The sequence below is a fragment of the Ambystoma mexicanum genome, chromosome 1q (genome assembly GCF_040938575.1).
Source record: "Ambystoma mexicanum isolate Mex_15411 chromosome 1q, UKY_AmexF1_1, whole genome shotgun sequence".
NCBI lineage: Eukaryota > Metazoa > Chordata > Amphibia > Caudata > Ambystomatidae > Ambystoma > Ambystoma mexicanum.
In genome coordinates this window covers 1,238,495,807-1,238,521,997 of record NC_090922.1, presented here as the reverse complement: position 1 = coordinate 1,238,521,997, position 26,191 = coordinate 1,238,495,807, and the positions used below count along the sequence as shown (strand labels likewise).

Sequence of the window (26,191 nt, the reverse complement as noted above, 5' to 3'; positions counted from 1 at the left end):
GAGGACTCAACCAGAGGGGGAATGAAGAGGAGCAGGTGGACACGTCATTCTTAGCTCCCGGCCCGGCTCCTCACCTACGTCATACTGGAACAGCAGGAGAAGAGCCCTATGTGGGAAACCAGGAATGATCCCAATACCACATGGAGCGTATGAGTGACGATATGCACGCAGACAACCGTATCAAATGTACCCTCGCACTGGAAAGGTGGAAAGATGTCGGCACACACCACTGAAAATAATAGAGCTATAAGTGAAATCTCACAAGTGCAGAGTGACACCATGAAGGAAAGATACTGAGACATACTGAAACGATATGCACATACTTAAAGAATAAATATGTAATTGAAGTAACAAGAGAAACAAGTAATCAAATATGAAGAAATCATATATGCAAAGATGATAAAGTAACCTGCGGACTAATAAATGTATACACGCAGAAACGCAAGGTAGTTGAGACATATAGAAGCTTGCTGCAGAAGAAAACAGAACGTAAGTAGGGCGGCCATGATGGAAAGATGAACGTCGGACTCGTATTGAAACCAATCAAGCTCCCTCAGACCAGGGCTGCAGAGTCAGAAGACGCTAGAAGAACAGCTTTGTGTGAGGAATAAAGATGAGTCTATTGGCCTGGGATCAAAGATGCTAATTCAAGGAATAATTGAAAGGCACAAGGGGAGTCAAAGGGTTAAGCCATGTACTTAAGACATATTTCTCTTAGATTAAGTAAAGAAGAAAACATCTACAAGAGCAAAGTATTAGACAATGAAAGATGAGAAAAGCCTATACAAGGCGGAGTGATCAAGTCTCTGAGAGGAGTAATGACACCCAGCACAATTGAATCAAATAGCAGAGAATAGAAGGTCAAAATTGACACATTTGTGGTCTCCTCACATGTGATTCAGAAGTCAAAAACAAGGGCTATTCATTAAGCGCCAGTCAAAGATAATGGTGTACCAGCACTCCCTTAAAAGTTCCCAAATAGAGGACAGGCTCCAAGGTCAACTACAATGGAGAAGCCTTGGCTTAGGGCCGGATCGATGAGAGATGATGGACTAATTGGGAAAGAGGAGAGTAGTCTGATGTTACTCTCGGCATCTGGGGTCCATTTTGTCTATGTGCTGCTAACGAGCCGAACGTCCAAAGTTGGGAAATGTAGGGGACGCATAGTATCACAAGTATGATACTGACACAAAAGATACTATTTGTAAAATATTTATTAACTTTGTGGGGTTTGAAAAATCTCCTACTTTGTCCTATAATGGGAGTCGTCTTGACCATGAAATAATAAAGAAAAACAGTCTCAGTCATGTCTGTCAAATCAAAATGACCTATACTAATAAAACCTAATACCTGCCCTCTCTCTTGTACAGAAAATAGTGTGTAAAGGATGTATGTGTATAAAAGCAAAGTCAGTGTCCGACAAAGGAAAAATGTGGCTGAATCAGCTCTCCTCCCCACGTTTAGACAGCATGGAATAAAGTAGTCTCTATAGGCAGGATGACACATTCTGGCTCAGGCTTTAACACTGAAACCGTTTGGAACATGGATCAAGGCCTGCCTGGCCTTCCACATTAAAGGCTCTTGTTCCAGTCTTTCCCAAATCACAAAACAAAAAGTTCAACGTTGGTCCCCCTCTGCCGGGCTCAGACCTTTCATACTTCAACACTTGCTGGGTTCCCTTCCCCAAGTCTTTTATACTTCGGGTCTCCCTCACCCGGCTTCACACCGCTTTTCAGATGTCAAACATTTTCGCCCCAAATGAATAAACAAAAGTTCACACCGGTCCACCTCTGTCGGACTTAGATCTCTTCAAAGAAAACAAAAGTTCAACATTGGTCCCCCTCTGCCGGGCTCAGACCTTTCACAGTTCAACAACACTTGCTGGGGCTCTCTTCCCCAAGCTTTTTACACTTTGGGTCTCGCTCTGCCGGGCTCAGACCGCTTTATGGATGTCGAAGACTTTCGAAGGTGCATGGTTTTTTTTACAGACCACCACAGGCCCACTTTGACTGAATATTTGATGCTTAGGTTTTCCTCTCCCCTTCTCTCGGGATTAACTTTGTTCACTTTCGTTTGTAAAGTGCATTTTCTTTTATTTTATCGTCTCAAGCAATTTACCTTTTCACAGAGACTTTCAAGTGGGCTACTCATTTTCGCCTGACCACTCCGTTACTCCATATCGCTGATACCACAGCTGTTCTTGCTTTAAAGTCCATTCGCAGGTCTGCCTTTCCTCGTGTCTCATCCACACGCATGCAGCCTTCATTTGCAATATTTTGTAGTAAACTTCAATCTTTCTTAGCACACACTGGTCTCTCTGGTCCCTTGCCAACTCACCGGCTGTGCGCGGTTCTCTCTTTCTTTTTTGATTTCCAATTCACAGGTCAAAGCTAGTACCACAGGCTTGGCCTCGCTCGCCAACTCTGTCGTTCACCCCGAAGGGTCACTGGCATACAGTCTTCGATATTGGGATATGGCCTTCTCCACGTGCCCACTAGATTAGGGGCATCAAATACAATTACTAATATGTACATGATATATTACTCCGCAGCTTCCACTAGATGTCGGCCTATGCATAGAATGTGATCTAAGCAGATTACACAAGCATCAGAAATATAGGTACACATGTTTCCTTAACCAATCCCTCCCTTCAAAAGGTTTTACAGTGTGTTACCTAGGATGACGTCATAGCTGATGTACAATGAGTTATAAAACCTTTGTATAATCAAGTTTGAGTGTCAGTGCGTGGACTACAGCTTGTTGTTCGCCAGATTGTCCTACTTTATTTTATGCTGATAATAAAGTAGTACTTTGTCATATCCTTTCAGTCTGTCCGGTTATTTGGGTCAGAGATCGTTATTGGTAATTCTATCTAGCCCAAGAGACGCTTCAAGGTGCTAGAGCACAGACACTATAGTATCCACCTGCTCATTAGCGGCTACTAGTCTGAGACAGATTCTACAGGAGTTTTACACCTGCTTGAAAATCCCATGCAGGTGTAAAACTTTGCACTCTTCCAAGACTGAGGAGGAAAGCGTAGCAGATATGTAAAGTCTGCTTTGTGCCCCTCCCATCACTTGGAAGGGGACAGAAATAAGCTCGAGTGGAAAATGAAGGCGGAAAAGTATTGGGCCCAACTTTAAGGCTTTCATTTTGCTCACCACACTTTGTAAACGGACCCAGATGCATACTGTGAGGAGTCAATATAATGCTAAACAGTGGGTGACAAGGAGTTTTCTGCCATATAGATCTGAATAGTCTTAAATCCCCTGGATAAATCCATGGTTCCTGTCATATATGTTGGTCTATGCTTAATTCACATGGTAAGCCCACAAACGCAAACACATACTCTGGTGTGGGTCAACCCTCCTCTGAATCGACGTATTCCTTTTTGTCCAGAACAAATAAAATGTCACAAAAACGTTCATACAACAACTGCAGGAGGGGTGAAGGAAAGTAAACCCACAGACAATCCCTTTGATGGGTTTAGAAATCTGGACTCAAACTACAAAATGTATGTGGGGGAAACTCTTTCAGGGGGAGATTCCACAGGTCAATCAACCGAAGGACCAGACTACTTGCAATTAAACAACTAATATATATTTTATTGTTATCTTACACAATTAAAATTCTTTTATACATTTCATTTGTCATGGTTGGCTGTACAAAGCAGTTTTTTTAACAGGAAAAATACAGGTGTTAACCTTGCGCTATTCCAAGTAAAGTGCAGTGCTGCGAAAACAACATCAATTCCATAAAATTCGCTTTCAAGCACAATATTCATTCTCAAACTCCTACAATCGAACACATTATTTAAAACATTATACTTTGCAACATGTTTCTTTCCTTTATGCACTATTTAAGGTAATACCAGGACATTCATCAGGGGCTGCCTGTCTGAACAGTGTACAATATTCCAACACTCTACAGTACACAAATACCAATTCACATTTTTGCTCCAGTAAAAATTATTAAATTATTACAAAATGTAACAATCTCATCTCATCTTCTACCGACCCGGGTGTGGAACCTTCCCCAGTCGAGGCGCTGGTGTTTTTTCAAAGATCAATCAGAGGTCGCTACACACCTATTAGTGTGGGGAAGAGGACTCTCACTGCGTCGAGAGTAATACGACAGCTACTTTGTTCATGCAGGTTGAGATAACCTGCGTGTTGTGTTCAACACTGTGTTTTAACGTGATGGCCAAAAGCTGATTTCACTCAAACTCAACATCGAAAGTATTCATGCGTGCAAGATGACAGCATAGAGCCCTTAATTCCTCTCTAGCGCACTGGGTTTCACTACTCCCTTTGTGCTGTCTCCACACCCGTGCTTTACTGGGTGCTGCCTTCTATATTCTGCATCCCGTCTCTTAAGTAGTGCTCCTTCGTCCTCTGATCTCACTTTCACCAAAAACGTTCATAACTTTTCTTCTCATGCTCTAAAATACTACAGGTCACTTCTTACTCCACACATTTACATGTAATATAATGTAATAACTCGCATACAACACTTACAACTAGAACATTCATGTTTGTATATACAGTATGCCCTGAAAATATCATACAACAACTTTGAGATTTTGTGAATACATAACATTACACTTTTGAAGGTGTGTGACTAATCTCTGTTCAGGCCTCTAATGGATTTACCAGAAGCTCCTCAGCACACCCCTGGGAGGCCAACCTTTTTTGGCCTTGGGGCAAGTCATGCACCAGTGCGTAACCTGCACCAGTGCGTAACCTGCACCAGTGCGTAACCTGCACCAGTGCGTAACCTGCACCAAAGCATAACCAAACACAAAACCTTTAACTCATCTGGTACCTCACTAGTAAGCCCTTTTGTGAATTTGTACTAACTTACAAGTTATGACTTTTTCCAGGAGTAAGTGAAACTTAATCCTAGAAAAGATCTATCAATCAGCGCCCACGTGTTTCGCTACTTGGGTTTAATGTGAAATGTAACTTTCAGCCGAATGACGCAGACTTCAATCTAGATAAACTATATATACTACAAGAAATATAACATACAAAGCACATTTAAGATTATCTAACGCTAGCAATTCTTCCATCTGAAACCGTACCAATAATCTTATAAATTAGACATACATGCACTTACCATAAGCTCGAAGAAGAACCATCCTTGTTGTAATGCTGCTTCACGGACACTGCCGCTGCATACCACCCACTGCAATGCCAGTTCCTCGTGAAAAAGCTAATCAGAATAACATCCAACAGTGTTACAGGCAGAAGACCGAAAGCACACAATACCCACAGAGGGGACTCCTAAATTAATAAAAGCAATGAAAACAAGGACTAATGGAAGTTCACAAGAAAATAGCCCACATCTAAACATAAAATCAATTGGTGGCCGTGCAATGGCATGTAAATGTGCACTAAAAATAATGATTTGCTCATGGTGGCATAGATATATTTAATTAGTATACTAGTGAAAGGATTGTCACAAAAGCTGTGTCCCACAAATGTTAACCAATGATTTTATGAAGGCATACAAATTTTAAATGAGTGTACTAGTGCAACGGTCAAACAAGCTCCGAGCCCCAAAAAATTAAACCACATCTGAATGATTTACTCCCTAGTGAACCCAAATACAAACATAGGGGCATTAGAAAATCCCATGCACGTGGCACACACTCAGCAGTAGCTGATTTTAACAGGATTGTTTTGGGAGAAAGCAGCAGTAAACCGGGAGTCTGAAAGGAGTCCAAGATCTTCAATTTGTACCATTTTGAAATGATGCCATCCAGTTACAATTTAGCCATAGCGAGAAAACTGAAGCAGAGCGAATCATGTATAGGACTACCCAATACATGCGAACTTGGACACATGTTCGAATTGAGCAAAATGGCTGCTAAGTAAAACTCATTCTATGTCTGTGCCGGTTTTACATGAACATTACTGTCCGTGCTGAAACATTGTATTTGCTGAAAAAAATCCTTGAAGCCACAGTTAAATCCCCCTTACTCATTTTTGGTCTGAAGTCTACCTTTTTTGTTGGCAAGCGTCCTGTTAGTGTTTGTAAGAAACTTGTCGTCTCTGTGTGCGATGACATACGATTACAACTTCGATCCAAAGCCTATGAAGTGAGGATGAATGAAGGATGACAGAGCATTAAACTCAGTGGTGAATGAACAGCGACAGGACATTAAACTCAATGGTGAATGACTGCAGTTTCAAGGACAACATACGCTTATAAAAAACAGTGTCGTATATTTTTTTACAATAACCCTTTCTTAGAAGCCCCTTTTTATCCCACATGCATTGGCCAAAGGGGCAGCAAAGCACAGGAGGTTTTTTAAAAAAAGCGTAAACATTTATAAAGGTCATTGTGCTCCAAGTTACAAATTTAACACGTGTAACTACCAATTGGTAAAATGCATTTTACATGCAGAAGTCCAAGAAAATTGCAGATTGAAAGGAAAAATGTTGAAAGCAAAAAATTAATGATATGAATCCTACATCAGTTGAATCATTATGACTTTCTTAATTAGGCAGTGATGGAGAAAGGTGACCCATGGTTGGCATGAGCTACTTGATGAACGCATACCATTTGTTTATTGCGACAAGAGCAGTGAAGATGACATTGCGAAAAAGTAGTGATATATTGACATTAAATACAAACAAACATCTACTTATGGGTTGATGCAAAAAATGCAAGAACCGCGTGCATCTTATATAAAAATATAATTAGAAAAGACCAACCAATCTAAAACATGACAGCAAAATAATGTTTCCACTCCTGTTTCTCATGCACAATCATGCAACCTACTGATGATTTAAAATGAAAAAAATGGTAATCAAAGAATGAAAAATATATGCAACGGAAAGTAGAGTTTGCAGTACAATGTTCATGCCCAGCCAGGAGAATTGTATTACTTAAAGAAAGGAAGACAATCACAATAGAAATACCACCTGCGCAGAGTCAGCACTTGAACTGGGGTCAGATGCTCCCCACTGTGTACCCTTTGGACCGCCAGTGTTTACCCAGGAATTGGAACGGTCTAAGCCCTGGCCAAGTAACAGAAAGCAGCGGGGAAAGAAAGTAAGTATGACACGTTGCATGCTTAGACAAGAGTACAGCAGTGAAAACATAGTGTAATCTTTAGATGATTCTATCAAGTGGATCAATGGGTCCTGGTTCCCCACTTGGAGGAGTATCTGCCCAGACATATTTTGTGCAGCATGTACATGGACACCACATGCGCTGTTAAATCAGTCCGGTGATTCTTATGTTAAATCACTGTCAAATCTGTCAAACATTCTGATTTCATTGGATCATTGAAATAAAAAGTCTACATTTACATGGAAAAGAGTAAAATGAGTGGTTATCCGAAAATGTGTGCAATGATTAATCATACTTTTGCAAAATCCAGTAATTTGTAGCATTGCTTAAAATCATTTAAAGATCACAAATTTACAACAGTAGGAACAAAGCCTTTTAGTAACGTGTTACATACACTACGACAGTAAATAGCCCAGAATTGTCATCGGGAAGTTAGGTTAAACATGTGAAGCAGAGCAATAGTGAGAAATTGACAATGGATCAGCAGGGTTTTCAGGGTTCGACAAATAACAAGACTGATTCACAGAATAAGATGCACAACTAGCGTAAACCTAACAAAAGCATCACACTAGATGTTAAATAGCGCAAGCAGTCCTCCTACCACTGTAGATGGATGAATTTGTTTCGTTGGGAAAATATAACATTAGTATTCATTCTTTTTTGAATTTTTGCACACAAATGACAATTTCTATATCCAAATATGAATTTTCATCTTTGTATATTGTGCAACACTACCCTTGCTGAAATGTAAAATACTAAAAGGAACAACATCAGTGAGAAAATGAAAACAATATGTCAAAATTAAGGGAAGTCATTTGCATTGTGTGCAAAAACGTACATTCTACAGCAGTGCATCAGCTATAATCAGAAAATCTACTGGCAAACATATGCCTTGATTTCTACCGTGCAGAAGATGGCAAATAAAAGTCCCCTGTGACTCCAAAACTTCTAAACTGCAGTGATTTGAAAAAGTTTACAAAATATTTGTCTGTCACTGTTTTTGCAAACCAAGTGATGCTGCTCAAGAGCCTTGCAGTAGAGACTAGCAATCGATCTCAATATCAAGACCATGAGATAGTTGCCTTTATGGTGACTATTGTAATGCTACCCCTAGGGAGTTTACCAATAACGTATTAGACACAAGGCACCATCTGGTGTTGGGATGCGAACTTCTGCCCACCTCATACACCTAACGTGTACCCTTAGTCATGTACTACTAAGCAAAATTACAGAAGCGAGCTATGCTCCCAGCAAACATTAATTGGGGAAATGGGGCAATAGATGTACGTCGCCTATGTTGACAGGTCCTGGAAACTATCTGTTGGTAATAGCCCTGGATGAGAGCAGCAGTATAGGACCTCCTACTCCTAGGTTTACACAACCCCTGAAATATGGGTTATCTAAGCAACTATATCATGTAACCTCCTTTCAGCTGACCTCTGTTAAACCCAAATTACTGGTACAGCACTCCATTTGCTGTTTAGCTAGGTTTGATCTATCCAAAACCAAATTCTAATACAGAATAAATCATTATCCATACCTATTTGTTTGACTGACTCTCTGATTCCCAATTCTTGGAAGCAAGTTCAGCTACAATAAAAAAGTGAGTCCATGGAAAGCAACTTCCAACTAAGTCTTCTGGCATGTATTTCAGCACAATTATTGAGAAAATGAGTGTTGCTTCTAGAAGATACATGAGCAGAATAAAGTCTGTTTAAATTCACAACAGGGAGGGACTCGTCTATGGGTGAAGGCCAACCAATGGCTAACTCACGGTCAGTCACAACAAACAAAAAAACAGGGGCCCATCAAAATGGAAGATAACAGCTACATTTCAGGCAGACAAGGCCTGATCCAGTCGCTTTCTGTGTAGGGAGCAGAGTAGGTGTAGGCATCATATGCATCAACCATGATACAGATTCCTACAAAATGCAAAGTCAAGTGCATAACATCAGCGATGGCACATTTGACAGGATTAATCAGCATATCTATTCCTTTTTTACCATCTTGTGGATTTTATTTTGGTAACCAACTTGTCCCGAAACTTGACCAAGATGGGTACAGGCGGTTTGTTCAGGAAATATATATTTTAAAATGCAATGGTTGGGTGAGCACTCAGTCTCCTTCACTAGACAGATGGTTGTTGTTTCTTGAAAAGAATCACGCTCTTGTTGTGTGAGAGTGGGAAGAGGTTCGGGAACCAAAACGGATGAAACCATGCCAGTGCTAGAAAGATTAGGCTGGTATTGATGAAGGATTGTGGAAACCTGCAGCAAGGGCAGAAATGCATATACGGGCTTTCCAGAGAGATGAATGTGAAAGCATTGCATGAGCGTCCGCTGCCATCCCTATCTAGGATGCAACCCATGGGCAAGTACTTGGACTTTGGGTTGGTTGCAAAAGACAAACCTGGGAAACCCTTCATGTCTGAGGAATCTAGGAGGATGCAGTTGGTTTGCTTTGCTGCTCATGGGCAGCAAGGTAAAGATGCCTCTAGTGACCTATGAGGATATTGTAGCACTTGAAGAGATCGACAGAAATACAAGATGTTGTGAATTATGGCCTACTTCTGTATCATTGTTTAAAATGGTGCAAACATTTTCAGTGTGGATCTGGGCCAACTTTGCTCGTGTTTCGGTGAGTTTGAAGCTGGGCCTCTCTGAAGATGTGAAATAAGGCAGGAACATGCCTGTGCTCGCTCGATTGTATGCCCACAGAGAGAGAGGATGAGACCCTGTTCTTCAGTCATAAAGATCCCATTTCGGGCAGGGGTAGACGTAACTTTCTTTTATTTGGTCCACTATTCTAACTACCCAGACAGGCTAAAAACAAGGGAAGTGAACGCAACTCAAAGGAATTACCATTAGTTAATAACAATTGCCATCAAGAATTTCCAACAAAAATCGTTTTGGTTTTCCACCTTAGACAATCATGAATATAGCCTTCACTGCTACTAGAATGATCAGGGCCCTTTATGAATAGTTGTTTACAGAGCCACAGGTCGGCCTGGTGGAACACAAATAAATTAGTCCAGGCCCTAATGCAGCTGATTCAAAAGGTTGGACAGGTGACATAAAAGGGCTCATAGCCTGAGAAGTGAAACATTGTGAATACAGAAAGGCATTATCCCCAGATCCACAATGCCTTTGTCTGGCAATGGGACTGAAAGAGAGATGATAGATGCCTGCCTGAGATGATCCTCTTTTCAGTGTCTTTGGTCGCTGCTTGTGACATCCAAAAGATGATTTGATTAAATCGTTCCTCTAAAATGGCATCAACCTGGATTTCCCCAGCTTTAATGAAAACTCCAAGGCCCTACTGAGGATTTCCCCGATTCCTCTATGAAAAGTATTCACACATCAAAGAGTCGTTCAGGTTTGGATGGGTTGCTTAATCTGGAGAAGAAGAAAATTCCCGACTGCAGTCAAAATTGTAGCGAGCACCTGTTTTGGAAATAGACTGGGTGTCTCTGCTCTTCCACCCTTTCAAAGAGTTTGTGGGTATCTTTGTAAGGCAAGTACTGAATACACGCAATCACTGTATTGTCCAAGCTAAATCATTGTAATCAAGAATAATAAAACAGGATTCATAAGCATGAGGATATTGGTCTCGCATCACCTTGCATCTCTTCAGCCCTGAGACAGCTCCGCGCATGGATGATCAAACAGATCAGGGTAAAAGCAGCTGCAAGGGGCTCGTGTGAATCTGGCAGCATACATTGGTCTCTCGGGAATGTTACAGAGGTGAGCCAATTTAAACATTCTGACAAACAAAAACCAAAGCGTCATCATTCTAGAAGCGTCCAAGCCTTTATAATGTGTGAAAAGTACTAGAACTTGTCAGGGCGAACAACTTCACAGGTTTTTGATATAACATTCTCCACTGGAAGAATCCAGCTCAGTACCATGTACGTAGAGAACACCAGTACGTTGCGTAGAGAACATCAGTACCATCTTGGCCAGAGCATCATCTCTCATCAGTCAGTGACTCGCTCAGCTTGGCTCATCATCGTATTGGTCTTCGGGTCTGAGTACTGTACTGCAGCAAAGATACCTACCCTTCACTGAACAGTAGACAGACCTCATTGTCCGCTAACCTGGGAGTTACTCATGTTTCTGGTGCATTTTAGAGCCCTTGGTGTCACATGCAGACATAACCAGCGGTGGTGGCTTTCAACAAGAACAGGTATTACAAGCTGGTAATGATTCGTATAGACTGGGACAAACAAATATGAATCCTCAATGTCAGTAGACATGTGGATATCATAACCAGTTGAGAGCAATTCTCTTTATGTACCCAGAACAGAGGGTTACAAAACATCAACCCTAAGTATACAGCACCAAAGGGCATGTGTAGTTCTCAAATTCCTGGTTGGGGGCAGATAAGAAGAGCATAACCCAGGGCGGTAACATGAAGCATCTTCGTTACTGATGAGGAGTGGTCCCATCCTATGTCTTAACCACTATGTGTGCGAAAGGGTCGCCTTAGGATTTTCAGATGTTTATTTCAGAGGGAAGTAGGGCTCTGTAGACAGAGCTGTACATTCAACATTCTGGTTACATGGAAAATACGTCACAGGACTAGAACAGGAAAATAAGGCAGCCTATCATTATTTAATACATTTTATAAAAGGGATGAAAGTGAGTGTTGCATACCATCCTCAAATTAGAAGAGAACGGTAAGTGATGGTTGTAATTTGATTGTGAAATTCATGAACAAAATTGACAAAAGCCTTCCATGAACCAAAAGGTCAGGTCAGTTTCTGTTAAAAATAGAAATATAATCCAGCGATTAATAACGACTGGTTTTGGGGTGGAGACGCCAGAGGGGCTTCACCAAAATGCTAGCTGTTTTCCTCTGGCACGTAAATAGCTAATATTTTTGAGGAAAAAAAATCAAAATCCATTACAAAGTCTGTGATTGGAGTCGGAAGCGGCTGCAAGCTGTAGTTCGTTGTTGTACCGCAGTGCGACTTCACTTTTCCTAGACCCCCAGGTCCTTTCCTCTAGCCAGAGGCGCAGCCCGAGTGAAGCAAAAAGCAGTGCGGTGGGTGGCCGGTGAATTTGCTGGTGAAACTTCAGTGGCCCTGTGTTGCGGTGCCATTGAACATCACAGGGGGTGTAAGCTTGTGCCGAATGCCAAGCAAATCGGGGTCACAGAGAAAGCTGAGGTAAGCCCTGTGGTTGGCGCAAGAGGCTGGTGTGCATTATTGGGCAGTAGTGAGTGCAGACAGCACCCAATGTTTTGCTGAGAGGCCTCAGGGGGTCTGGGTTATATCTGTCCCTAGTGGTGTTGCTCATTAGTGGTGTGTTGTGCAGCTCCAGGAGTGAGCAATTCGTAGTCCGCTAGGCAGCTGAAGATCCATCATTGGATTTATCAAGCAAATGGTTGGAAGGTGACCGCTGAGATTACTGGAGAGCATTTTGGCTTACCAGCACAGCCAGACTTGCTAAGAAAGTCCAAGGGCTGAAATGATACACAGCGAATGCAAAGAATCATTGTTTGATGGTGACTGCAAGCTAAAATAGCCTTTGAACCATCAAACCTTAAGACTTGGCTGGAGATTCTGCTGGAGGCAGATTCTCCAGCATCTTCCACCTCTATTGCTGAAAGGAGGAGCTATTTGGTAAAGACTCACAAACACAGCGGAGCGGAGTGGTGTGTTAGTGTAGCTGTCTGAGGCGGTCTGCGCACGGTCTGTGCCCCTCAGCGAGCTACATAGAAGCTCCCTCTTATTTTCATGGATCCAGCCGGGCAAAGGACTTGAAGGCAAGTGCACTGGCTTGCAAGACACAAGTCTTCACTGGGCGACAAGGTGAGTGGAAATATGGTGGGCGGGGGGGCAGCAACAATGTCTACGGCTCGATTCGAGCACAGTGGGGGAGGGCGAGAAATCTCCAAATATTTCAGCAAGGAAGATGGGAAGAGAAAGAGGGAGAAGGAGGTGAAGGTGGAACTTGGCAGGCCCCTGAAACTCCCCCGAATGAACTGCCCTCAGTTCCTCTGCTCCCCTCTCCCCATTTCCCCGAGATGGGTGCTAAAAATTTAGATGTCTCTCAGCACCTGCCGAAACAGCAGACCTGACACAGCATGTACAATCAGAAATCCACAGCGAAAGTGAAGAAATAAGGCTCTTAAAAGCTGGGCAAGGGGAAACATCGCTTTTACATCCGACCATGTCATCGCATGAGATCCTCCCTGGCCCCCCTCACCCTCTATCTGACTTGTCGCAAGGCCAATCGCCTAGGATTTCCCTGACTACCTCAAACAAAGGAAGACTACTGGAGACCAATGAAAGATTATCAGATCGCTTTTTTAACGACCCCCCCAGACCGACTACTTCTTGAAAATGAAATGCTCCTTGAGCCACTGGCTACTTCAACTGAGGCCCCCAGGAGTGCTACTATATCGCTCCTACCAGGGGTCAAGGTTCGAACTTGCCACAAGGGGGGGGGCAATGAAAATGAGTGGTTGCTAATATCTACTTCAAAGGTGGCCCAAAAAAGAAGTTGCGTAGAGAACATCAGAACCCCCCCCAGCCCCGCGTAAGAAGTATGGAGGCCGATCAGCCTCCTAAAACCAGGGCTATGCTAGGGGCTGATTTGAATTCAGAGAATGCACGTCTAATTAAGGACATTGCCTCAATATCTCTGTTGAGAGAAAAAAACAACAATGTGCAACAAACTACAGGGCCAGTGCAACTGCTATCAGCACGGAGGCCCACCAGCTTGCCCTGCTGTCGGAGCCACCTAGGGGGCTGGGAAGTAGGCTGAATAGTGTAAATACCCAGGTGGACAGACCCAGGAATGCCCCACTTAATCAGACTCTGCCTCTTCCTTCTCGTCTGATCAACGGCAGAGGCCTTGCACTAGGACAAATGGATTCAAATTTGCCCAAAAAAAGAAATTGGGAGCCAATATTAATAGTGACCCAAATCACGTCCAAGCACAATGCAGTTTGATGTTGGCACTGACCATCACACTCGCCCCTTTCGTTAAGCTCTATGAAGCTATCAACGAGAGCTACAAAGATCAAGCTGCATTACTGGCCATGACGCACTCCAGAATGACCCATATTGAAACTTTCGTAAACATCCTGTAAAAGTGTCTGGCTAGAGAGGGAGTCTCTGAAAACGTAACGCAAAAGTTGCTGTGCGACAATATGGCTGAAGTAGGGGCAACAAAAAAAACTGCAGCTCAAAGCAGCAAGGGAGATTTTGAAATGGGGGGGGGGGATCCTTCCAGGACACTGATGAAGGGGTCATCAAAAGAAACCCAAACATAATTTTGTGAGTTCACCCAAACCGATGCAGATACTCCAACGGGTCACACAGATAATATGTTGGAGAATAATAACAGCTCATGAATTGACAGGGACGGGGAGACCAGTACTAGGGCCCTCGTGCAATGCTATGGGGGGATTGCTGTGCACCCGTTATGGGCTCTAGCGCATCCACTATAATAAACTCTCCACCAGAAGTGGAGGAAATTGTGGTCCCCACAATGACGGTTGGGGACGAGGCTGAAAATACAGGCTTGATATTGAATGAAGAGCGGCAAGTAGAAGAGAGGACCTACGAGATGAGGCAGGCGAAGGCCAAAGAAAAACCAACTCAACCCCAACATTAGAAAAAAATTGAAAAATCTGCCAGCCAAGGAAGTGACTAAATCTAATGGCACACGTGGTTTCATCAGAAACTTGAGAAATCCTGGGAGGCGTCCGAACAGGTAGCATCGGAAACGTTACCAAAAAAGAGAAAAAAAACAGCTCGCCAACCAAAGAAAGAGCCCAAATAATACAAATGTTTCCACCCAACAATGTCCTGAGTACAAATCTGAACGACTCTGATCAAGGTGAAAGATAAGTGGTAATTGATCAAGAACTTCTAAATTCATCAGTCTATGATGTGGAAGACGATAATACGATGTCCGACCCACTGATTAATGTATTGTAGAGTGGAGTAGCTGCAGAGCATCCCAAGTTGCCACCAGAACTCAGAAAGGCTATTCAACCTACAGCCATACATAAGAGCATGGGTGCTGCATGCTTTTTAACCTTGGAGGAGAAACAGAACTTACTGGCAGAGGGAGAGAGATTATTTGAGGGGAAACTACCCTTTCACTTGATCCTCCTGCCTCTTACATAAGAGAACCAGAATGTGAGCAATATCAATCAAGATCTTGAGCTTGAAAGGAGATAAACTATGAATACAGTACCCTCAGATGGTGCAATATACAGCCGCAGGGACATTTTTCAGAACAAAGATGCTGAGCCAGAGAAGGAGGCCTCTTACAAGGGGCAAACACAGAGTGGGGCCCTTAACCTAAATAAACATTGAGCCTCCCAAGTTGGAGGTAATGGACCACAAAAGTTATATCTGGAGAGAATGCGGTCAGTGAACGACGATCTGAAGATGAATCGTACCAACATTCTGAAACTGTTACATCACATTACAGCTCTCATGACGATTGAATCAAGTGATCCAAGACCAGTGGAATTTCCTATTCCCTTAAAATACGATCTGGTTTGCTTAGAAATCGATTCTAATCTTATTTGCAGCTTATTGATCAATTCAGTTGACCACCTGTGGCCGCTGGGTATTGACATAAGTGATAATTTATCATGTCATAATAAAACACATAACTGGCCAGGAGTTTGCAATAAACCAACCAGCCCTAGTAGAGAAAGCCGGGGGAGGATCCCGGGTGAAACAAATGGGATTGGGGTGAGGTTCCCAGTGAGCACAGTGCCTACTAATTCTACAAAGCCCTTAAGAATGGGAAAAGGTCCGATCTGTATTAAATTAAATTTGCAGCATGACTCAAAGACCGATAACGATGCAAAAAAATCCAAGAGTATCTGCATTTTGAGGGAAAAATAAGGGATTGGTTGCTGGGTACCTTAAATGCTAATACAAATCACTAGAGTGAGGAGCCCCTCGTCAGAGATCATGTAGCTTTCGGGTGTTGGAACACGAGGGGCTTTAGCCACCTATTTAACAAGAATGGTAATGATTTGCAGAAATACAACATCCTATGCCTGCAAGAGACCTGGTTTTTGGTTGTACCAGGGGATAAACCGAGAGCACCAACTTGGGGCAGATGCACCCAAAGCACGACCCTAGACTACTACTTTGTTTCAGCTGGTGTTGGTTGAAAGATTGGAGGTGGTTATCGTGAGACACAGCGACTATTGCCTGGTAGAGATGTCACTGTGCTTTATGAAGTGTAAGGTGGTATTTCAGTGGCAAACTCAAATAGAAGTATCCCCTGGAAAAAATTGTTTGCGTCTAAAGCGACACGACATGGCTTCATTGTATGATCGCTACTCCTGAACATCAAATCATTGGGTTGTAACTATGTACCCCTGTTGAAAGATTTCTGGGAACTTGGGAGGGGAGGGGGAAAACCCCACTTTAAACTGGAACACCAGTTTGATAAAGAAGTAGTTGCAAATAAACGAGAACTAAGAAGGGACATCAAACAGCTTCACCATGAAGGGAAAGCAGATTGTGTGTCCGTTATAAGAAAACGCAGACAAAAATATAAAAATGGGCTGGGATCCCATAAAGCTATTATGATGCTATTATGATGCAGAGGCAATGCTGGGAGCTCTCTCAAATAAAGATTCAAGGGACTGTGGTTACTATTAAATGAAATAAACGGTCCCCAGAAAGATCTCCTAGTTAGTTCTGTAACTGAAGAAGCGTTGAAGCGTCGTTTCCATTGTTGGGGTCATCCTTTGTCCAGGGTTCAAGTCCCTGGGAAGTCACATCCTGTAAACAGCACAATGAAAAGAAGACTTGCACTTAGCAGGCTTTTGCCTTCCTGGAACTGATCTACTCGGAATCAACACTAAGTATGTACCTCTGTGCTCTGGGTTGGTGGATAATTCATGATAAATAAACTTGGGAGTCCCCATCATCTGTGTTTCAGTCTATCCGCAAGTGAGTTCCAACAGCATTTTGCCCTTGCATGCCAAAGGGGTATTTCATGCTGTGCTGCATCTTAATCTGGGCTCCTTGATCACAAACTAACCTCTGAATCTCTTCATTGGAGTTGCCTCTAGTTCTCCCCGAGGTTGTTTTCCTGCCAAATGTGTGCCAGCAGGGTAGAATTTGACCTTATCTGCTTTTTCTTCATAAACGGATTGCCTATTCATTTTGTCCCGTTGATTTTTATGGTGCATATTTTACTCACTTGAAACTCTGAAAAGGCTCTGTGAGGTTTCTTACCTGCCCCAAGACACCTTTCCCACATCTAGTTTAGGTCTATGGAGTTTTAGAACAAAGACTGGAATTGGCATGTATTTTTATTGTTATTACACGTCTGCTAAAGTCAATGCCTGATTACAATATAACTACTGGTGACAGTGTATATATTTTCCCTGTTGTGTAATAACGTGGTGCTTTCAGTCTAAATGTCCGTCTTTTTGTGGCCTCGGGCTGTGTTTTAGCAATGTTTTCCCACTTCTCTGCCCTTCATTTACTGTGATGCGTGCGTTTGTATTTTTCAAATACTATGTCCCAGAGGTCTAGAAGAACAAATTACTTACCTCTGTCATGAGAAGAGTCCCCACCTGGTTTGTGTGGCACAGATGGAAACAGACTGCTGTGCATCTTTTCACACCATTTCCAAGATGGCGCAGGGTTTTCCCAAAGTTTAACACTGAACACAGCGTTTCAGCGATTCCAAGTTGGCGAATCGCACGCATTGTATGTTCAGCAAAGAACGCTGTACAGAGGGATCACATATAGGCAGCAGAAGCAGTAAGCGCATCATGTTGTTGTTTTCTTGAGAACTGACGCTGTCCCTGTTTCTGTTTTCTCTCCCATTCTTGTTCATCCACTTGTGATTCTCCATTCCTGTGCCTTCTTCAGTCCCATTTTCTTGCACTGTACTTGCCTCTGCTCTCCTTCCTAAGTCACTTGCAGCATTTGCCATTGCTCACCATTGCCTCTCTTCATTCCTCTGCATACTTTGTTGTTGCTGGATGGGAATTTTGCATTTGTGGAGCGGACTACTGCCTTCACTCTGCTCTTTTATATCAAGGGTTTTTCTACCCCAGGAGGGTTTCCCTAGGTTTACATAACTTCCTGTACCAATCAGGGATTGGATATTCCTGGGAATCCCTCTTCCACCATCTACCATGGTCCAGACCACCAATTAAGGGTAGTGCTCACTATATACTGGACAACCTCTCAGTGATATTTATTCTGATAGAGGTTCTTCCCACAAATTACTCATCTTTGATATCTATCCCCCAGCACAGACGATCCTTGTACATTTTTCAGCCAACAGGCAGCCCAGCACTGCACCATGTCGGCTTTGCCTGATGCCTGTACTCGCCAGATATGACATCAGGGCCAGTTTCTATAGAGGCGCAGCTCCCAATGATCTTATTCCCACCGGCACTCTGACACTGCAGAACCAGGGCATGCTAGCTATCCGCCAAGGCAGTCAGGTAGGGTGGGGGATGGGGAATACGTGGGAGAAACATCCATCAGAAAGAACATTACCAGGAATAATGGATTTCTTTCTCCCATGGGTTTCTCATGTGTGATACACTGCCACGGCAGTATGTCAATCTGGAGGAGGGAGGGGAGCAAGGACACCGCCCAAACCAGAAAACTATGAAGGCCAGCTCTTTCCCAACTATCGTTCCTGACCAGACTGAACCTGTGCCAAGAAGCTCACGTAGCCACATGGCATATGTCTTGAACAGGGATTCCACATTGCAGAGTTGAGGTGGCAGCCTGTCCTCTGGTGAAATCTGCCCGAGACTCTTGGGTACATCCTTAATAGCCATTTACTATAGATAGTATTTGAGATGCAGAGAATGACAGGGTTTGTTTGGTCACAGCCCAGCCAGCATGGGTATCACCATAACCAACAAAAAGCTGGTCAACTTTCCTGGCCACTCTCATCTGAGAGATGTAGTAGCTGAGTGCCTGCACCGGGTCCAGTCAATGTAATCATTCCTCGGCCTTGGGAGGGTGAAGCGTAGGAACCAAGAAAGGAAGACAGATCTTTTGAGAGTGATGCAGAAATCAGAGACCACTTTCAGGAGGAAGCATGGCCTCTCAATGTCAACATTTACTTGGACAAAATCAAGTAGGGCGGTTTAAATGACAATGCCTTGAGCTCACTCACCCATCTAGCAGAAGTGAAGGAGACCAGGAAAACCACCTTCAGGGTGAGTAATGAACAAAAGTGGAAGGGTTCAAATGGAATGCTCATGGTAGACATTAACAATGCATTTAAGTCCCATGACAGAACAGCAAACTGGCATGGGGATACTGATTACGTAGATCCGGCAAGAACTGCATGAGCATGGGGATCGTAAAAAATCTCCCTGCTCCGGGGTCCTCTTATAAACCAAAATGTATTTTTTTTTTGTTTATTTGTAGCGCGCGCCAGGCCCAGAGGCATCAGGGCGTGAAGAAAGCGTACAGGCAAATTACATAAAGAAACAATATACATGAGCATGTGTCATGCAACAAGTTGTAAATTATAAAAATAAGTTATAAAAAAATGGCAATAAAATATTCCATCACAGTGCCAATCTGCAGGCCACCCAGGCCAAAGAAAGCAGAAAATTTAGAACAGTGTATGTGTAGCAGGAAAAAGGATCCAGATACCTCTCCCGGCACCAAGCCGAAAACTTAAACCACCTACAAATATTAATGGATTTGGTGACGGGTCTCCTAGTAGCGAAAAGTGTGTCCAGGACATCCTCCAACAGATCCCGCTCCTTATATCTCAACCTTTCAGCAGCAAAGCATGAGGGTTCAAGCTGTTGACGTTCGGATGAGGGATTTGTCCCACTGATTGGGAGAGGAGGTCCGCTATCTGCAAAAGGCGCCTGGGGGCAGATGACCATGTCCAGCAACTCTGGGCATCACAATCTATGGACACAGTCCAGAATGATCGGAATCAATACTGACCTGAACAGGCATAGCCTCCTAAGAACCAGTGGTATGACATGGATTGGAGAATGCACAGAGCAGGTCGAAATCCCACTCAGCCGTCCAAAGGTCCATGACATGGAAATACCGTAGAGCAGAACCACCAGCATTACCGGTTCACACTGGAAGCACAGGGGTTCACTTGAGGAGTCCCTCCATGGAAGAATACTTCCTCCAGAACTGCTTGACAGAACTCCCACTTTTGGGAGGCTATGGTCTGTTTGCTCAAAGCATCTGCTATCACAGATGCACAGCCATCAGAGTCGTGATGTTCTCCAGAGACCAGAAACACAGTTTCATTGCTTCTCTACACAGAGGCAAGGAACCCACACAAATAGTTTGTTGAGGTAGTGAATGGCCACTGCGTTGTCTGTCAGGACCAATACTGTCTTCCCCCCTAGTGAAGGGATGAAATCTACCAGGGCCAGCTTGATCACTGAACTCCAGCAAATTGATGTGCTCCCATCATTCTGATGGAGACCACATGTCTTTCACCATAAGGTATTGTAGGTTATTGGCCCAGCCTTTCAGGGGCGCGTCATAGACTAGAGTCAGTAGCGGCCAAGGTTGTCAAATAAATGCTCCTTTCAGTAGGTTGACTCTCTGGACAGTTATGCTGAGAACTGAAGAAGGTCGGAGATGTGTCCCTGAAACAGAAACTAATGACAACTGAGAAGCCACTGTGGTGAGCTCATGAGTAGTCGGGCCTATGGCACGACAAGAATGGAGAAGGCTGTCAGATCCAGCAGGCAAAGAAAATTTGAGACATTTCCCTTTTCCTGCGATTGGACGATGCATACCATAACCATCTTGGAGATATTTAGTACTCGATCACCTGCCTAAGTCATGCCCAGGTGAATGTACAAGACCACCCCGATGGACCGCAAGGACTGGGATGTGAAACATGGGACTTTCGGAAGTTCATGGGGAAACCAAAGCTGTGCAACAGGCTGCGTGTCTGGTACAAATGTGCCACTGCCTGGCCTGGAGAGCAAGCCCAGAGGAGCCTCTCATCCTGATAGGTAAAGACATGGATGCCCTCTCTTCTGAAACAGCTTGGTGAAGATGTTGGGTGCCAAAGACCGACTGAATGGCTAGACCTTGATTCGGCAGTGTTAGTGCCCTGCTGTGAATCTCGGGTACTTCCATATGCCTTTACACAAGAATCACAGGAAGCAGGCATTCTGGAGATTCAGGGAGACCAGCCAATCCTGCAGGCCGAGGGCTTTAAGAATTTGGCTGGAGTGATCATCTTGAACGTACCTTTGCGCAAGTACAGTTTCACGAGCTGTAGATCCAAGATTGAGCGCAAGCCCCCATCCTTCTTCAGCAGCAGAAAATAAGTTGAGTACCAGCCATTGTCTTGTTCTGAGCAGGGTACCAAATCAATGGACCCTTTTGCCAGAAGCTGATGAACTGGAGGCAAGTACAAGTTGTCTGGTGGATGATCTGGAGGGTGTTGAGCAGTATACCTGGTACCTGTAGGGTCAGGAATGGTAAGAATCAATTTCTTGTGGAAGTGGAAACTCTGTTTCGCACAGGGCAAAGGTGGTGGAAGTCTGCTTCACAGAGGGTTTGCACCCAGAGCTGCTGAGGGCATGGCAGAGGCAGATAAACCTCCTATAGGGGCACCTCTGCCTGACCCTTGTTGGGACAGCACTGCCCTTGATTGCCAGAGGGAGCTTCACCTCTGCCTCTTTGGGTTTAAGAAGCAAAGGGATGAAAAACCCTTCCTGTGCTCATGGGAATTGCTGGATGATGTTGTTGGACTGCCTGGTCCTGAGACTTGGCAGTCAGCTAAGAGATTGGAAATTGCGGAAGAGCTCATCTGCCTTTATTCCAAACAGGCTGAGGTCTAGGAATGTAGCTTGAACATCCGGGGCAACCCCCAATCTCCTTAGCCAAGAATATCTCTAGCACCATTCCAGTAGCCATAGTCTTAGCCACAAAGCTGTCAGTACCCAGGTCTGACGAGAAGTCTCCTTGCCACCCTTTAACCAAGAATTCAAATTCATCCCTCATAGTCACCAGCACAGATGTGTTTGGCCGCCTCCGAATAACAGACCAAAGGCAAAAAGAAAATGTGGCCATGGTGCAGGAGGCATGGATGGATATCAGGCCTAGTCTGCCTGAACCAAAGAACTTTCTTCCCTGGGCAGGAAATCTTTTGCTCCCCCGATCTGGGGGCATAAAAAGGAAAATATGTTATCTTCAAGTTTGCCTTAGTTGCCTGAACAACTAAGCTTTCTGAGGATGCTTGAGCAAACAGGAATTGTGTGCCCGAATGGGTGGCTTTGTGCTTCTTGGTCCTGGTCCACCGCAGAGACTGAGGCTGGCTTAAATCACAATTTTAAGACTGGCCCTTCTACTGACTGATTAAAATATAGTAGGGTCTCTTTCTGTGAACCTTCATCCAGAATGTACATACTGAACCTTGGGTCTATAGGGGGATGATAACCCTAAGGAATCAAGCACCTTTGCTAGCAGGCGCTAACAAGTAGCCTGAGGCTTTCCCGGGGTGTGAGCAGGAAGCATGGCCAATTCTGGTGAGGTGTCCAGCCTACTTGCATCCTGCAAATCAGTAGCAAGATTCAACAAGTCACCACCGTACCCATAGAATTCCTCTGGGAAGTCTACAACTTTCCTGGGATGTACAGGTTTCAATACAAACGAAATGGGAACGCCCGCTTCCTCATAAATGTCTTCAATGTGAGACATGAATGCGCCCCTATCGAGTGGAGGCTACCCTGGAGGAACCTCAGCACTGTTGTTTGATGCTGGGGGCACTGGTGAGGAAAGGATCAAGCCTGGAAGACTGATGTTGGCAGACAGAGTGGTATGGCCTCCAGACAGACCCTTATGCATTCTTGTTGTGGACGAGCCCAAGTACGGTGGACTCTGATGGCGCTGACGGAGCCGAGCTTGAAGCTGCTGGCACCCCGGGCCAATGCTGAAAGTGCCGGGGCCAAACATAGAGCATCTTCAGCTGAAAGGCCTCCCACTCCTCCAGGTTGGAGGGTGGAGAAAGGTACCTGAGGCGCTTAATCCTCCGAGGTGTCAGTGACTCCTTTTCATCGATGAGGAAGGAGAATGATGTTTTAAAGACCTACCGGGGGAACGGCACTCTTGCAGTGCTTCTTTTACTTCTTGTCCTTGCGGACCAGGGACCATTTTTTGGTAGTAAGTTTAATACCAGGTGACATCGAACAAATCTGTTTGTCACCTCTCTCCTTGTGGGGAAAAGTGAACCATTTTTCCTCCCGTTCACGCAGTGCCTTGGGTGCATCAACTGGCATGACCCGCAATCTTGTGTGTCGTGCTCCTCTCCGAGGCAATAACGACAGACCCTGTGAGGATCCGAGACGGACATCTTACATCTGCAGTTGAGATAGTGTTTAAAACCCGAGGACTTTTAAAGTATTCAGCAAGAAGATCCCACCACAGGAGAAATATGGGAAATCTTAGAAATACATCAAATGTTCAACGTGCATTTATTTATTTATTTTTATTTATGCATTTATTGAGCGCACTAAACTCTTAGCTAAGCAAATGAAAATAAGCATACATATGATTGAACCAAAAACCTCAATTCTGCTCTGTTCTGGGTGAGGTTATACAGGTTTAACACTATGGATTATCAGCCAAAACGCAAAATGTCCTGGTAGTATAAGAAACATTAATACTTAGTGTTGTTAGGTCTAGTTTTCAAAGTCTGGCAAGCCCACGCGTGCATAAGTCACTAGAGAGAGTGACCTATAAACTGAGGGAAAGAGAGAAAGCGTTGATGGCCGTAGGGTGTAGTTTCCAAGGCACATTGGTACAAAAATGCTCTCTCTGCAAACCCACAATGGCTCGACTAGACATAATGTCGTTTCCCATAACATTGTGTGGGTTGCGCTTAGCACCGTTAGAATCCCCACACTCCCTACCCACCGTCCTTATGCAGTTCTTATGGCTAGGTAGTTTAAGACCAATCCTACAGCAAACTAAAGGATTAGTCTTGAAAGTGGTTTTACTTAATGGTTATTAGAAGCAATGTCTGTGATGTAACTTTACACATGTGTACTGCCTGTAAGCATTAATAAAGGTGCTCAAATCTAAAATGAAAAACTTGGATCAGGCTGCCATAGTATTTCATTTTAATTACATCTTTTAAAATGGAGCACATTGAAAACAAATATGGGAGTACAAACATTCCTTACATTAGACGATTATCCATTTATAGAAAAGGTCCATTCCAAAATACATCATTAGCCATACTCTGGGCCAATGGGCTTCAGCCCCTCCAAAATATTGGGTTATGTTGACTTAACCTGGCTGCACTACAGAGCCCTGGCAGGACAGGACCAGGCACAGACAATAAACAGTGCTGGCGCTGCAATGTACTGAAAGGCTCGGCAATTGCTAATATAAAGCGTGTTATTGTTAGCACCTGCATTCGTATGCATACATTTTTTAGCAATTGAAATCGTAATGGGGTGTTAGTACTTGCATGTCAGGGGTGTGATTAGAAGGGCATGGGGGACAGGAGAACGCTCTTTCTCAGAGCGTGTGTTTCAGACACAGAGTAACATTTAAGCTGCACCCCCGCAGTCTCTAAAGTTAGCCCCTCTAAAAACATCTCTGCAATGCGGTGTGTATATTATATATGCAATGTGTTATCAGCACATTGCAAAGGCCAAGGTTCCCTCTACCTGTCTCTCGCCCTGAAAACTCAGGAATGAGTGACATGACCAGTGCTGGAAATGGGAAAAATGTAATCTGGGAACCCTCTCATCATCGGAGGGGTGGGACTAGGGACGTGGCCCCCGGCCCGGTCACACAATACACTATCTTTTCATAGAACCCAATCCTGGTTATTTTGTATAAAAGCAAAGAGCATTATTGTGGCTTTAAGCACCCTTCCAGGGGCTGGAACAGGTGTTAACGGCCCGGCAGCCCAAGTTAAAAGCCTGAGCGCTGGCTTTTAACGAGGGATCCGCCTTACCATTAAACATGATTAGAAGCACAGTGAACCCTGGTAGGAACACTTGTTCATTCTTGTACATCTTGTACATCCGTGGCATATTTGTAACCCTATATGGTGGCCTAGACGTTCTGCTACTCTGCCCAGAAGAATGACTTATTTTGCTACGTGACAAACCTACATTGTACCCATAATCAAAAGACAAAGGAACATCTGGGAGTAAAATGCATGAACTTATCATAATACATGAAAAATCCCTTCGGAAAAACATTCGGAAGCATTATTACCTTACTGCCAATAATAGATCGCACTTCATCATCTGGCGACGTTGGTGTGCCAGATATATCTGGATTGCTGTTGCTGAGGCTCCTTGAGCGATTCAAATTCAGGCTGGCTGGCCTGGCCGCCGATCGGGCCATCGTGGCATAATGCATTGAGCCTCCTAAGCCACCAGGACCTACAATTATATAACAGTTATTCACTGCCAGGAATAGAAAACTCTCTCAATTGGACAATGGTAAGAAGTTGCTAAGAAACAGTCGTTGCCAAACTTGGATTACAAAAAATATTACAAAAGGGATTGCACAATGCACACCTTATTATTGTCCTTGAAAGAGGGACTTTAGTCACGATATATAGAGCTCGAGGTGCGGGGGAGAAATCACAATCCTGGCACATGGACTGTACATGTAAGAGAAGCAAAGAAAGTTCCAATAGTGTTGTATAAAGGTGTGTACAGGACTCCAGGTTGCTGCTTTACAAATGGACTAAAGAGGAACATTTGTAATCCATGCTATGGTAGCCCCTGTACCCCGAGTAGAGCGTGATCTTGGTGTGAAGGGCAGATCTCTCTTGGCAAGAGTGTAGCACAGTGTGATGCAGTTTACGATTCACTTTGAAATAGCTGATTTAGAGACGGGGTCCCATTCTCTACCAGCTGCCACTGAAACGTAAAACGGTCTTGTATTTCTTAGTGGTTTTGTCTTTTCCAGGTAGTAGATAACCGATCTCCTCACATCTAAGGTGTGGAGGCTTCTCTCTGCCACTTTAGTGGGGTTCTAGAGAAAGGTGGATAGTTCTATGGACTAGTTTACATGGAACTTTGAAATAAATGTAGGCGCAAAACGTAGTTGAGTGCGCATGACCACCTTATCTTTGTAAATCGTGACGAATGG

The 26,191-nt window shown here is 43.9% G+C and overlaps 1 protein-coding gene and 1 long non-coding RNA gene across 15 annotated transcripts in view; one reads left to right on the top strand and one right to left on the bottom strand.

Annotated features, from left to right (window-relative positions):
- DOCK7 (dedicator of cytokinesis 7) overlaps window positions 1–26,191 on the bottom strand; it is a 1,498,361-nt gene that overhangs the window by 651,271 nt on the left and 820,899 nt on the right. For 6 of the 14 annotated variants that reach the window (XM_069642017.1, XM_069642019.1, XM_069642018.1 and 3 more), the window contains 4 exons: window positions 25,304–25,473; window positions 6,933–7,028; window positions 6,007–6,096; window positions 5,119–5,214 (listed from right to left, as the gene is read on the bottom strand). In XM_069642017.1, coding sequence (XP_069498118.1) covers window positions 5,119–5,214; window positions 6,007–6,096; window positions 6,933–7,028; window positions 25,304–25,473 — 452 coding nt within the window. The remainder of the gene's footprint in view (window positions 1–5,118; window positions 5,215–6,006; window positions 6,097–6,932; window positions 7,029–25,303; window positions 25,474–26,191) is intronic. The other 8 variants (XM_069642024.1, XM_069642026.1, XM_069642027.1 and 5 more) reach the window with 3 other exon arrangements.
- Window positions 1–26,191, top strand: part of LOC138544921 (uncharacterized) — a 191,407-nt gene that overhangs the window by 125,495 nt on the left and 39,721 nt on the right. The window lies entirely within an intron of this gene.